This window comes from Musa acuminata, chromosome BXJ1-10 (assembly GCF_036884655.1).
Source record: "Musa acuminata AAA Group cultivar baxijiao chromosome BXJ1-10, Cavendish_Baxijiao_AAA, whole genome shotgun sequence".
NCBI classification, from domain to species: domain Eukaryota; kingdom Viridiplantae; phylum Streptophyta; class Magnoliopsida; order Zingiberales; family Musaceae; genus Musa; species Musa acuminata.
The window spans coordinates 16,911,087-16,924,296 of record NC_088336.1 but is presented as its reverse complement, the minus strand read 5'-3'; the positions used below and the strand labels follow the sequence as shown (position 1 = coordinate 16,924,296).

Sequence of the window (13,210 nt, the reverse complement as noted above, 5' to 3'; positions counted from 1 at the left end):
TGGCTTGTAGGGCACATTTGACTAGCAAGAACAATATTCTTGAGTCTTCAACTTAAAAACTGACTTGTTCTTCAAGGCCCTCATTCCCTTTGACAATTGCACCAAATCATATGTGTGGTTCTTCTGAAGAGCATACATCTCTTCCTGAATAGCAACAAACCACTTCTTTTTTTACTCACTTTCAACTATAACTATCTAGTTCACCTGCATTAATAAGCATCACATACTCATCTGTATAGTATCTTCTGAAGGTTGACGTTATCTAGAAGATCTTCTCAACTGAGGTTCTACGGGAAGTTGCTCTCTAACTTCTTCTTGCTCAATATGTCCTGTAGGTAGATTAACATCGGACTCTACACCATCTTCCTGCATATCTCCCCTATCACCCTGATATACCGGAGGAGTAACTGGGTCACAATATGCTAATCATTCTGTAGAAGTCTTGGCTGGTGCCTTCTTCTTCAAATCCTCAAAGGTTTGATCCTCAAAGAAGACCACATCTCTACTTCTAAACACCTTCTGCTTTTCTGGATCCCAAAGCCTGTAACCAAACTGATCATGTGAGTAACCAAGAAAAATACATTATTTAGTCTTACCATCCAACTTGGACCTCTCATTGTCTAGAATATATGCAAATGTACGATAACCAAACGCTCTCAAATGCTTGTAGGAAACATCTTTCCCTGACTATATATGATTTGCAATATCACCATCTTGGATTGTACATGATGACAAGTTAATCACATCAATTGCAATCCTCAAAGCCTCATCCCAAAACTTTTTGGATATCTTAGCATATGAAAGCATGCATCTGATCTTTTCTATGCTAGTGCGGTTCATTCTCTCTGCAATAGCATTATGCCGAGGTGTACCAGGAATTATCATCTCATGTTGGATGTTATGTGACCTGCAATAATCATTAAACAATCCTATATATTCATCACCATTATATGATCTTATGCATTTCAATTATCTTTCTGTCTCCCTTTCAACTCTAGTATGAAACTCTTTGAAGACATTAATAACCTGATCTTTAGTCTTCATAACATAGACCCAAACTTTCCTAGAAAAATCATCTATAAAAGTGACAAAATAAAGTGCACCACTAATACTAAGAACATTAACAGATCCACCATGAGTTTTTGTCTTCAAAGGACTACATACATTTGTATAAACATGATTTAAGGCATGTATTTTTCTAGATAAAACAGGACTAAAAAATGAAACTTTGTGTTGTTTATTAGCCAAACAATCAATATAAGGGTTAGATGTGTACCTCTGAGGTCTGCCTCTCTCTTAGAAAGAACTTGCAACCTCTTCTCATTCATGTGTCCCAATCGCCTATGCCACAACTCTATGCTGAAGTCTTTTTCTATAGCATTCAGTTACTCACCACAAGCTTTGGCCTACAACTTGTATAAGGTGTGACATTTCTTTCCACTTGCTATAATAAGAGAATCTTTACTGAGCTTCCATTGCTCTTTGTGAAATATGCTATCATACTCTTCATCTTCTAGCTTTACAACTGAAATTAAATTCAGCCTTAATTCAACCATATGTCTTATATCCTTAAGCACTGACTTGCAGCCAAGGTTGGTCTTTATGTGAATATCACTCATGCCAATGATGTTTATCGTGTCATAGTTTCTCATCTTGATAATATCAAAATTTTCAGACTTGTATGTAGCAAAAAACTCCCTCCGTGGTGTAGTATGATAAGAAGCACTTGTATCAATCACCCACTTAAGATCCTGACACACAAGAAAAAATATCATCATAAGGAGACAAAATTAAATAATCACCACTTTGCACTATAGACAAAATTAAATCATCATAGTTGACTCTGTAGACTCCACTTCTTTTTCCTTTTTCTTGCTCTTCTTAGGTTGCTTGCATGGGTTCTTGTAATATCCTTTCTCACCATAATTATAGCAAACAATATTCTTTTTTGATCTTGACTTGCTTCTACTATTGCGTGAACTGCTTATATCCTTGAACTTTGACCTTCCTTTGTTCTCTGAGATAAGTGCTTGTGACTCATTCTAAAATATTACCGAATTCTTTCTTCTGAACTCCTCGTTCAACAAGTTGCTTGTTACTTGACTCATGGTGACAACACCATCTGGTGTAGAATTACTAAGGGAAACTATTAGTGTCTCCCAACTTTCTAGTAATGAACTGAGAAGTAACAATGCCTACAACTCATCATTAAGAGATATTTTTCATAAATGATAACTGGTTAGTGATACTCTGCATTTCATTCAAATGCTTAACAATAGAAACACCCTATTTATATTTCAGGTTTACAAGTATTCTAATCAAGAAAACTTTGTTGCCAACAGTTTTTCTTTCATAGAGACCTTCCAACTTTTTCCAAAGAGAATATGCAGAACTTTCAATAGAAATATGGTGAAAGACATTGTCATCGAGCCACTATCGAATAAACCTAACTATTTTTCGGTCTAACCTCTTCCACTCATCATCTGTCATAGTTGCGGGCTTTGCATTATCCCCTTGCAAAAGTCCATACAAATCTTTGCAATATAAGAGTTCTTCCATTCTTGGTTTTTATATCATCCAATTATTTCAATTCAACCTAATCCTATGAAAAACACTATCGATCTCCATGTTTAAACATAAAAATTAAATCACCAAAACTCTGTTCTAATACCAGTTGATGGGATATAAAGAAGAACCAAACTTTTGTATACGAATAAATATAAGCAGGCCGTAACACGTAACGAAAATAAATAAAATTACAATCAAATAGAATACCAAGATTTACATAGAAAACCCCTCCAACTTAAAGGGTAAAAACCATGGGGCAAACTAGAGATAATCCACTATAAGAATAATGAATATACAAATATCAGTCTTTTGCCCAAAACCCAAGCAAAAATCACAAGAGAATAATTGGGATACAAGGATTACGTCACTATGCACAATATCTAAATTCTCCCCAAGTAATTATAGCAAGAATCTATTGTAGATCTGATCTAACTTGAGATGAGAACACTGGTTGAGAATAATCTCTGTTGTCCTTATGGGCTATTAAAGTCGACTGAACTTATGGGCTGTCAGCCCATAGAGGAGAACTCCTTAGTTGAGTTCTGTAATGTTGTTAACCTATGATGGAGAGAACTCCCGTCCTCCTGGTATGATTTAAATAGATTACTGTTTGGTTTAAAATAAAGAATAAATAAATAAATAAATAAAGCACCGTTGGAGGTGTGCGGGCAGGCAAGTGATCATGACTCGATCTCAGAGACGACAGATTTCCATCTTCCTTTTCTTCCTCTTGGCATAACTTAGTTCCCGATACCACTCTCCGATGTTTCTCCTCCCTTCAGGACTAAATCACACCTCCTACGGTCTCTGCAGCGACACCTCCCAAGTTGCTCACTATTTACTTATCGATTAATTCTAATTTAGGATGATTATGTGGATTCACATTACCAAATGGACGACATCTAATAAACTTCCAAAATTTATCATCTTGTAAGCCCTTCATTCCCTCTCTTGACTTCAAAGATTATGCTACTATTTGATTACGAGTAGTAACTATAACTCGACTATCTTATTTTCCTCTGGTTGGAATATATTATATAGTTTTTTCGAGTCTCGTGTTCATCTCATCCCAAATGTCATCAGGCACAATAAAAAAAAAATTTCTATCTTTTGATCCTTCGTCAAAGGTCATCTAAATCCTATAAAGATTCATCTTATTTTAAAAATCATGAGATATTTTAATATAAGCATATTCTATGATCTCTATCAGGTCTAATTATAGATTATCTATATAATTAGTTACTTTTAACATCTAGATCCTCACACTTTTAAAAATTATATTAGGATTCTTATATTTATGAAAGTAAAATATTTAATTCATTTCGATTCTATTGAGGAAAATACTACATGTGCTATCACGTATAAAAAATGACACTAAAGATTAAAAAAATAATTTTATAATACTATTCTCATTGATATTATTTTTTTTTCTTTTTATAACTTTTGTGAAAACGTTTTCCTACTCTACCTTCGTCCTCGAGGAGGAGATAGGATCATAAAAGATCTTTTCTACGAGTGTCTTACTTTATTTTATAATAAAATCTCTCTCTATCTCCTAATTTTTAATCTTATAAAATTAAATTTTTTAACTCTATTTTAGTATCATCTTTTTGGATCTCTATCCATTTATCAGTTTCTAAAAACAGATAAAAAAGGAGGGCTAGAGAGGCTAGAAAGCACTGTAGCAATTTAGCCTCTCTCTAAAGGTTAAAACTTTTTATTTGGAAGTTATCCTAAATAGACTTCCAACCTCTAAATCTTTTTGCTCACTTAGTCCACCATCAACTTGACACTTGCTTTGTCTGCAAGCTGCTTAGAGATTCTGCCTCTCACATATTCCTTGAATGCCCTGTTATTATTTTATTTTATAATCTTCTCCAAGATAACATTGGTATCCGATCTCAGTTCTTTGATTCCTGATCAATGGGGGGCTTCATCTTTTCCTTCCCAGTTGCTTCAACCTCATCTTCTCTTACTACTGTTGTCGGTAAAGCTGACAATCTAACAATGTCTGAGGCATCGAAGCATGCTGAGATCAACAATTGGAAGCACCTGTGGCTCCAAACTGACTCCCGAGCACTAACACACACTGTCAGTGGCTCTTCAAGAACTCTTTGGTCCTTCTGTGGGATCATTGTTGATATCAAACTTTTGTTAGCTTCCCTTCAGATTTCTCGTCTCAGCTATATATTCCTAGAATTGTTAATTATATATAAAGCGCATCAGTTGACACTTTGTTGGAGAATTCATGATCTCTTCATTTTTTATAAAGTAGTCGATATGTTCAGATTCTCCAAACCCCCTACAAAAATATTCTATCGAGAGACTCGTATGAGAATGAGAATATGGAGCTCCCATCAATAGAAGCAGCAGATTCTATGATTTCTATCATAGTTTCTCTAAATTCAAAAAATTGAAGTTAAATAACCACTCATATATAAATAGTATTATCATCATAATAAGAAAGCAATCACTTTTTAATGGTTATTATTGCAAATTAGAAATTATTCTTTTTAGTCAACTTCAGTATATATGTATGTTTGAGTTACAACGATTGTGTCTACATTTTAAATTTAATTACTTTTGTCAAAAGAAAATTTTTGCTTCGATTTATTTATCCTCATTCCGACCGACCGACCGACCGCCCGCGTGGCCGTTGACCCACCAATCATCGTGGGGCCCGGAGGACACTGCATGCCCCGCCGTGTCGCGTAGCTAAATGGCCCGAGATGACGTGGCGAGACGAGATCTCGCCTCCCGAGATCCTTTCCCAATCTCTCTCCCTCGGATTCCTTCCCGCTCGTCGACGCCGCTTTCTGAGTCACGCACATCACCATACAGCAAATTAGGCCATTTGGAATCCGACGCGTACGACCGACCAGGATGAGGAAACGTAAAAGTGGCCTTCGATCGTGGAACGTATACGCTGCACGGGCCGAGAGATACGTATGTATATTAATGGAAAGATCACGAAGACAGCATGTGAATGCGTGTCCAGTGAACAGAGCAGTCAATCATATGAGTATTTAAATGAATACTTAAATAAACAAAGTTATTCGGATATGGTTCGGCGATAAATATCTTTCAAAAGATTTCTCATGGCATGTGTCTGTATCCGATCATTTAAAATTATAAGGACTGTAATGGCCGTTTATGTGTGTAATTGTCTTATTTTACAAAAATATATGTCATGATATTTATTACGAATAAATGAATAAATAATATTTGATTCCAAATTCATTTAAAAGATTTCTCGATACAAATTTCCTTTTCTTTTATTCATCATTTGGGTAATTTCGTAATTTCGGATAGTTGGTAAACGTTGCCAGCAATGCTTCCCATGTCGCTTTCGCTGTTGCCCGATCTCACGCACACACACACACACACACACACACTCTCTCTCTCTCTCTCTCTTTTTGATGCTGTGGGAATAACGTTCTTGAGGCGATGCCGGCCTCCTCCTCCGCCGCCAATCGCCTCCCGGGAATCCTCTTCTCCAGAGCCCTGGCGCCGCCACTGGACTCCGATCTACAACCGTCGCTGAAGCCCCAACTGCGCCGCCGTGTACGGAGCCCCGCATTGCCCCGCGCTGCTGCCGGGGCCCGCCCGAGAAGATGCGGCGCTGCTTCCGGCGGGAGGAGGAGCGGCCCCGCCACCCCCCTGCTTCGCTGGAAGTTCAGCGAGAAACCCCCGTCGGAACCCGGCCGTAAGGTCCAGGACGTCGGCCCCGGCGTTCCGCCACCACCGACCCGCATCTCCGCGAGGAAGCTCGCGGCTGGGATCTGGCACCTGCGGCCTCTGGGAGCTGATGGAGGCGGCCGCGGCGGCGGAGGGGAAAGACGGCGGGTTCCTCTAGGTCCTGAGGTACGATAACACCAAGATTGCCATCCCTTCGAAGTTTTGTTTCTAGGGTTTCTTTTTCTCTATTAGAAATTTGGTTGATTCTTGTCAGAAGCTCACATTTTGGCGGCACACTCTGTGCTGGACTTGGAGCTGTTCTTGTTCAGATTGTTCAAAACCTTCCAAGATGAGACCATTAAAATATCTTCGAAATCCCTTCAAAAGAACAAATAGAACCCTTTTTTCCTTCGATTCTTGATAGTCGATGATTCGGTTGCAAACATGGATAAATTGTCCTCTAAAAGAACTATACATCTTTCTTTTACCAACATGTTCTTGATACCTTGCTATTTTCATCATTACAGGAACTCAAGCAATTAGTAGGACTAGATCCATCTGTAATATAGTCAGCTTCATTCCAAATTCCTGATCTATTTGGTCACTAGTTGCTCTCACCTGATCAATGGCATGAGACGCAGGCTTGGTCCCAACACCCATACTTGTGATTACTAGTTGTTGTACAGGTCTTCAAGTTATGATACTTGCCGTCCTTTCTGAAGATGCTATCTTGCACTTGGGATGTTTGAATGTTATTGTTCATTGACTTGCATCCCTCCTTTCTACTTTGCAGCTTGTTCCTGGGTATCAAGAAGTTCAGTTGTTTTATAATCCCCTTAGCACCGACCTCCATGTTAATAAGAATAGGAAGAATGGGCATGCCAGTCCTGTGTCTGTCTTAAGTCCCAAGTATGGTGATTTCCACAAGGTAATCCATTATTCTTATAAATTCGTTGACGTTTTGCCCTTTTCTTTTTCACCAGTATTCTGTGTCACTTTGATTGATGCTACTCATCTGGAACGGTCTGTTGGATTTCAGAGTTCTGCAATGGAGAAGGCAACTAAATGGGACCCTGGGAGCTCAATGACCACGGAGGAGGTCTACCGATTCTACCGTCACCTGAAGCTTCTTGAAGACCAGGAACTGAACACAGTTTCGACTGTTTCTTCTCTACGGACTGAGCTTGAAAGGGCTCGTGCCCGCATCAGTGAGCTTGAGAGAGAACGTAAATTGGCAAAGAAAAAGCTGGATCAATTCTTGAACAGGCTTGCTGAGGAGAAAGAATCGTGGCGGAGCAGGGAGCATGAGAAATTTAGAGCTATAATTGAGGCAATGAAGGCCGACCTTGGCAAAGAGAGGAAAAAGCGGCAAAGAACGGAGATCATCCATGGTAAGCTGGTCAGTGAGCTTGCTGAGGCCAAATTAACTGCAAAGCAGCTCTTGCAGGACTATGAGAAAGAACGCAAAGCTCGTGAACTTGTTGAAGAGGTTTGTGATGAGCTTGCGAAGGAGATTGGCGAGGACAAGGCTGAAATTGAATCTCTGAAGATGGAAGCGATGAAGATACAAGAAGAAGCTGAAGACGAGAAGAAGATGTTGCAGATGGCCGAGGTATGGCGTGAAGAAAGGGTTCAGATGAAATTAATTGATGCAAAGCTTACTCTTGAGGAGAAATATTCAGAGCTGAGGGACCTAAAAGCAGAGTTAGAAGCATTTTTGGCTGCAAGAATGACTAAAGATTCGGACTTTGCATCAATGAAAGAGGCTGAGTTACTTAAAGGAAAAGCAGACTTGGTAAATATTGAAGTGATACAAGAGTTCTCTTACCAGCCACCACTTGCTTCAGAAGACATTTATGCCGTCATTGAAGAACTCCAGCCAAGACAAGAAACTAATGCGAGAGACATCAAACCTTGCTGTGTTTATAGCCCTAGAAGCCATGCCTCCAAGGTTAACACAGCGAGTCCTGGGACAGATGTCTTTCTAGAACATCCAACAAAGCAGCATGCACATGAGATGATAGATAGCAATGATGATGAAGATGAAAGCGACTGGGAAACAGTTAGTCAAGCCGAGGAACAAGGCTCAAGCAATTCACATGATGGGAGCGAACCATCTGTCAATGATTACTGTAAACAAAGCTATGCTTCAGTAAGCGAAACGGAGTTGAAGGAGAATGGTAACAACAAACTAAACAATGAAATCATAGAGGTTTCTACTACAAATGCAAAATCAAGAAAGAAGGTGTCTTCAATATGTAGGCTTTGGAGATCATCAGCACATGATAATGTTGAAGACCTTAAGAAAAGGTCGCTGTCAAATGGAAGGATATCCACTGGAACCCCCCTGGCTTCAAATAATTGTGAAGAGTACAAGAAGCTTTCAGCTGAGTATACAAATGGAAGACCAGATGGAAGGATCTCCAATGGAAATCTATCTCCTGACATGGGGTTGGTTGAAGCTGGTTTGAGCCCAAGAAGCATAGGACACTTAAACTCTCCCGACTTACTGAATTCTCACATTCCTCGCGGAACGAAGGGGTGCATCGAATGGCCACGAAGCGATCAGAAGCACGGGCTAAAGGCGAAGCTACTGGAGGCAAGGATGGGGAGCCAAAAGATTCAGCTGCGGCACGTCCTTAAACAGAAAACTTAGAATGTTTATTTGATAAAACACATTCTTGGCCACCAAGCCAAGAATGTTTTCCTTTGTTAAGGCAGACTTCAATATCATCTCTCCATGAAATCTCATGCACGTTGCTGTATGGGCTTGAGCAGTGCCTCTTTGTAACTTCTGTAGCCTCTAGCTGTCTATTATTCTATCTGATTAAGCAATTTAGCATGGAGCTTTTGTTAGAACTTATATTGCTGCTGTAGATGCTGTCAAGACAAGTATATTGTTTAGTAAGTAATAATGTCTCTGAGCCAGCAAAGCAAATCAAGTTCAAAACCGATCATGTCTAGAAATGTTCCAACTTCATCGGTGAGAATGCCATGGTGATTGATCATTTGCATCCTTACAGAACTATTGGGCTATTTCAACATCATTAATTTGGATTTTGTTGTTCATGCGCACTGTTTGGTCTTAATAAGCATGCATCGAAATAAGCATGTGGAAAACATCAAATCACTCCAAAGAAAGCATCGAATCACTTGAAAAGGTTTAATTAAATGAATAATGCACCACTGCACATCGAGCACAAGATTGTCGCTTTAAGATTTGCGAACATATCGACTCGAAGTGCCCGATCGATCATTGCACCGATACGAGCACCCAAATCACGCAACTTGGGTTTTCACTTCAAGATTCGTGAAATGCTCGGACTCAGAAGACCGCATGGTGTTTTCCACTTTAAGATTCGTGGAATGGATCTCTCTACATCTCTGGCGGTACACTACACAACGTTTTATCTCGGAGTTCTCCTCGGCCGTCCCTTTCTGCCATCGGTGAATAGTGACCATGGTGTGTGAGAAGTGTACGGTGCTCTCTCTTCTTCCTCGCTCTCCTTTCCCTTCTCTCTACAAAGCCCCAAAGTTCTGATCTTTCCTTTTTTTCTTAATTTTGAGCTGATGATGTTGTATTCGTCGTCCGATCGCTCTCTTTGCAGGCGAGAAGAAGCTGGCCAAGGTGATCGTTCCGGACAAGTGGAAGGAGGGGGCCAGCAACACCACCGAGAGCGGCGGACGAAAGATCAACGAGAACAAGCTCCTCTCCAGGAAGAACAGGTCCCTGGTCTCTCCTTCGATCCTTCCTTCGCTTCTTAGGTTCCGGTTCTCGTGGAAACCCTCATTCTTTGTTCTGGTAATTAAGGTTTCTTGCTCGTTTGATTCGTGATTTTTGTCTTCCTCTCGTACAAGTTGCTTCTTTTGCTAGTTGCTGGTTCGGCGTTGATCAAAATTCCATTTTGATTTTTGATGCGCTTTTGGAGGATTGCTGTAGATCGTAGATTTGATGGTACAGAACGTTTCTACTAGCTTCATTCTTTCGATTAATCGTGTAAAAGAAGAGGATTGATGCAAAGGTCATCTTGCCTTTGACTCTAAGTTACACCATCCGTCGTGTTAATCTGTTCGCCTTCAACCGAGGTAGGTTCGAAACCCTAATTTGGTTTATAAGAAGTCATTCTAAATTGTTGGTGTCATTTAATGAGGCCAAGAGAGAACAAAGACTTATGGAGATAAGGAATCAGACAAGATAAAACATTTTTTTTAGGGATTTGCCCTCTTTCGTTTCCCTCTTTGTAGGTTGTGTTTCCTTTGATATCTCCGGACTTGATTGAGCTTCAACTGCCAATAGCTGCATTAGTTGTAGTTATGATCTTTTACATATCTTGTGAAGGTACTAATGCTTGTCATGCTAATTGGGGCTGAGTTATGTGTGAAAAGTATGCCCTGATAGGCTTGCAATGGCATGAGCCAAATACATTTATGGTTTCTACATTTTAAAGAGACATGGACATGGTGGATAAAGTAGTTTATAGGTATAGTGATTCTCACTGCGAGTAGAGCACACAACTTCAATTTGTTTAGATGAGGGGAGCTCTGCTAAGCATACATATATTTAACATAATTAACCCCTTGCATCAACAAGGGTTGTGTTTCCTTTGATATCTCCAGACTCGATTGATCTTCAACTGCCGATAGCTGCATTAGTTGTAGTTATGATCTTTTACATATCTTGTGAAGGTACTAAATCTTGTCATGCTAATTGGGGCTGAGTTATGTGTGAAAAGTATGCCCTGATAGGCTTGCAACGGCATGAGCCAAATACATTTATGGTTTCTTCATCAAGAAGGTGATTTAAAGAGAAATGGACCGGGTGGACAAAAGTAGTTTATAGGTATGGTGATTCTCACTGCTAGTAAAGCATGCAACTCCGATTTGTTTAGATGAGAGGAGCTCTCCAAAGCATACATATATTTAACATAATTAACCCCTTGCATCAACAAGGGTTGTGTTTCCTTTGATATCTCCAGACTCGATTGAGCTTCAACTGTCGATAACTGCATTAGCTGTAGTTATGATCCTTTACATATCTTGTGAAGGTACTAATGCTTGTCATGCTAATTGGGGCTGAGTTATGTGTGAAAAGTATGCCCTGATAGGCTTGCAACGGCATGAGCCAAATACATTTATGGTTTCTACATCAAGAAGGGGATTTAAAGAGAAATGGACCGGGTGGACAAAAGTAGTTTATAGGTATGGTGATTCTCACTGCTAGTAAAGCATGCAACTCCGATTTGTTTAGATGAGAGGAGCTCTCCAAAGCATACATATGTTTAACATAATTAACCCCTTGCATCAACAAGGGTTGTGTTTCCTTTGATATCTCCAGACTCGATTGAGCTTCAACTGTCGATAACCGCATTAGCTGTAGTTATGATCCTTTACATATCTTGTGAAGGTACTAATGCTTGTCATGCTAATTGGGGCTGAGTTATGTGTGAAAAGTATGCCCTGATAGGCTTGCAACGGCATGAGCCAAATACATTTATGGTTTCTTCATCAAGAAGGGAGTTTAAAGCGACATGGACATGGTGGACAAAGTAGTTTATAGGTATAGTGATTCTCACTGCTAGTAAAGCATGCAACTCCGATTCGTTTAGATGAGAGGAGCTCTCCAAAGCATACATATGTTTAACATAATTAACCCCTTGTATGTTGTATAGGTGCGTTAGCTAGAGGTTATTCATGCATATTATGGAGTAGATGTTCAACAGTCTTTTTCATTAAGTACTAACGTTTTGTGCCATAAAGTTGTTCTTCTTTCAAAAATTTGATCCATCATGATTTACTAATAACCGGTAGGATATTATGCTGGCATTATGTAGCTTCTCATTTCAGTAGGCATCGCCATCTGTTTTAAATGTATTTGTTATTTGCTTTACCACGTTATAAGACTCTTGTGTTATGAACTGACTCTGAGATATTTGTTATTTCCCAGGTGGACACCGTATGGAAATACTAAGTGCATAATATGCAAACAACAAGTGCACCAGGATGCAAAATATTGTCATACTTGTGCATACTCTAAAGGTAAGGGATCCGATGATTTTAGTTTGATGGGTTCTCTTCAGGATGAATCCATCTCATAGTTTTGTATCCAAGACATCCATCCACATGCACTAGAATTCACAAGCTTTAGTTTCTTGTGCATGTAGTCTAGATTGAGTAATCAATCTCATTATCAGACAAAAAGCTTTCATGAGTTGATGATCTTCACCATACCTTTTATCTTGTAACAAATCAATCTTGGAGTTCTTTGTTTAACTTCATCCTTTTTTTTTATTCAGGTGTGTGTGCAATGTGTGGGAAGCAAGTTCTGGATACGAAGTTGTACAAGCAAAGTAATGTATGATGCTATATCATTCCTAGCAACACAATGTTCATGATTTTCCAGGCTTTCTAATATGCAAACCATTGTTGAATTTGCTTCTGGCAAAGATGACGTAGAAACTGTTGAATGGGTGTCGATCTTTACCTGTCCACCAAAACGGGCATTGAGATGATTTGAGCACCAGATATTTCTTGTTAGCTTTGCGGGCACGATTAGCTTCAGTGAGTTGGCTTGGCATTTTAGGTTCTTGAATCATAACTAGTTGTTATTACTGATGGTGTTTACTGTCTCATTTTGAGGATTGTGTTAATCTTTATTGCAACACTTGCAATCATATGGCTCATGCCATTGTAAGTCTCCAAACATCTGCATCTGCAATTATTACTTGCGGTATTTGCTTTTACCTGCAGCGATCTCTGCATACAAGCATTTCTAATCGCAAGCAACCCAAACATCTTCCAAGTCAATACTACCCATCGAGTAACATTCATAAATAAAATGCGAAACAATAAAGTGTATATCATATAATCTAACATATTAAATAAACCTCCTTTGGTATTCCAGCTTAGTCACTACATTACAAAGATTATTAGACCCAGAAAAGTCGACCAACTCGATTCTTCAGAG

The 13,210-nt window shown here is 39.3% G+C and overlaps 2 protein-coding genes across 5 annotated transcripts; both read left to right on the top strand.

Moving 5' to 3' along the window:
- Positions 1–5,963: 5,963 nt before the first annotated feature.
- Positions 5,964–9,088, top strand: LOC135595253 (uncharacterized). Of its 2 annotated transcripts, XM_065085928.1 has the most exons (3): positions 5,965–6,432; positions 7,040–7,174; positions 7,286–9,088. In XM_065085928.1, the coding sequence occupies exons 1-3, from the start codon at positions 6,016–6,018 to the stop codon at positions 8,900–8,902; spliced, it is 2,169 nt and encodes a 722-aa protein (XP_064942000.1). In that variant the 5' UTR covers positions 5,965–6,015; the 3' UTR covers positions 8,903–9,088. The 2 variants fall into 2 exon arrangements, with proteins under 2 accessions (XP_064942001.1, XP_064942000.1); XM_065085929.1 differs by lacking the exon at positions 7,040–7,174 and having other exon boundaries at positions 5,964–6,432.
- Positions 9,089–9,578: 490 nt separating this feature from the next.
- On the top strand, positions 9,579–12,986 carry LOC135586932 (uncharacterized). 3 transcript variants are annotated; one of them, XR_010480318.1, is made up of 4 exons: positions 9,579–9,722; positions 9,855–10,048; positions 12,191–12,282; positions 12,540–12,674. XR_010480318.1 is itself a non-coding variant. In XM_065085926.1 (4 exons), the coding sequence occupies exons 1-4, from the start codon at positions 9,613–9,615 to the stop codon at positions 12,602–12,604; spliced, it is 372 nt and encodes a 123-aa protein (XP_064941998.1). In that variant the 5' UTR covers positions 9,579–9,612; the 3' UTR covers positions 12,605–12,986. The 3 variants fall into 3 exon arrangements, 2 of the variants coding, with proteins under 2 accessions (XP_064941998.1, XP_064941999.1); XM_065085926.1 differs by having other exon boundaries at positions 9,579–9,709; positions 9,855–9,972; positions 12,540–12,986; XM_065085927.1 differs by having other exon boundaries at positions 9,581–9,722; positions 9,855–9,972; positions 12,540–12,986.
- Positions 12,987–13,210: the final 224 nt, after the last annotated feature.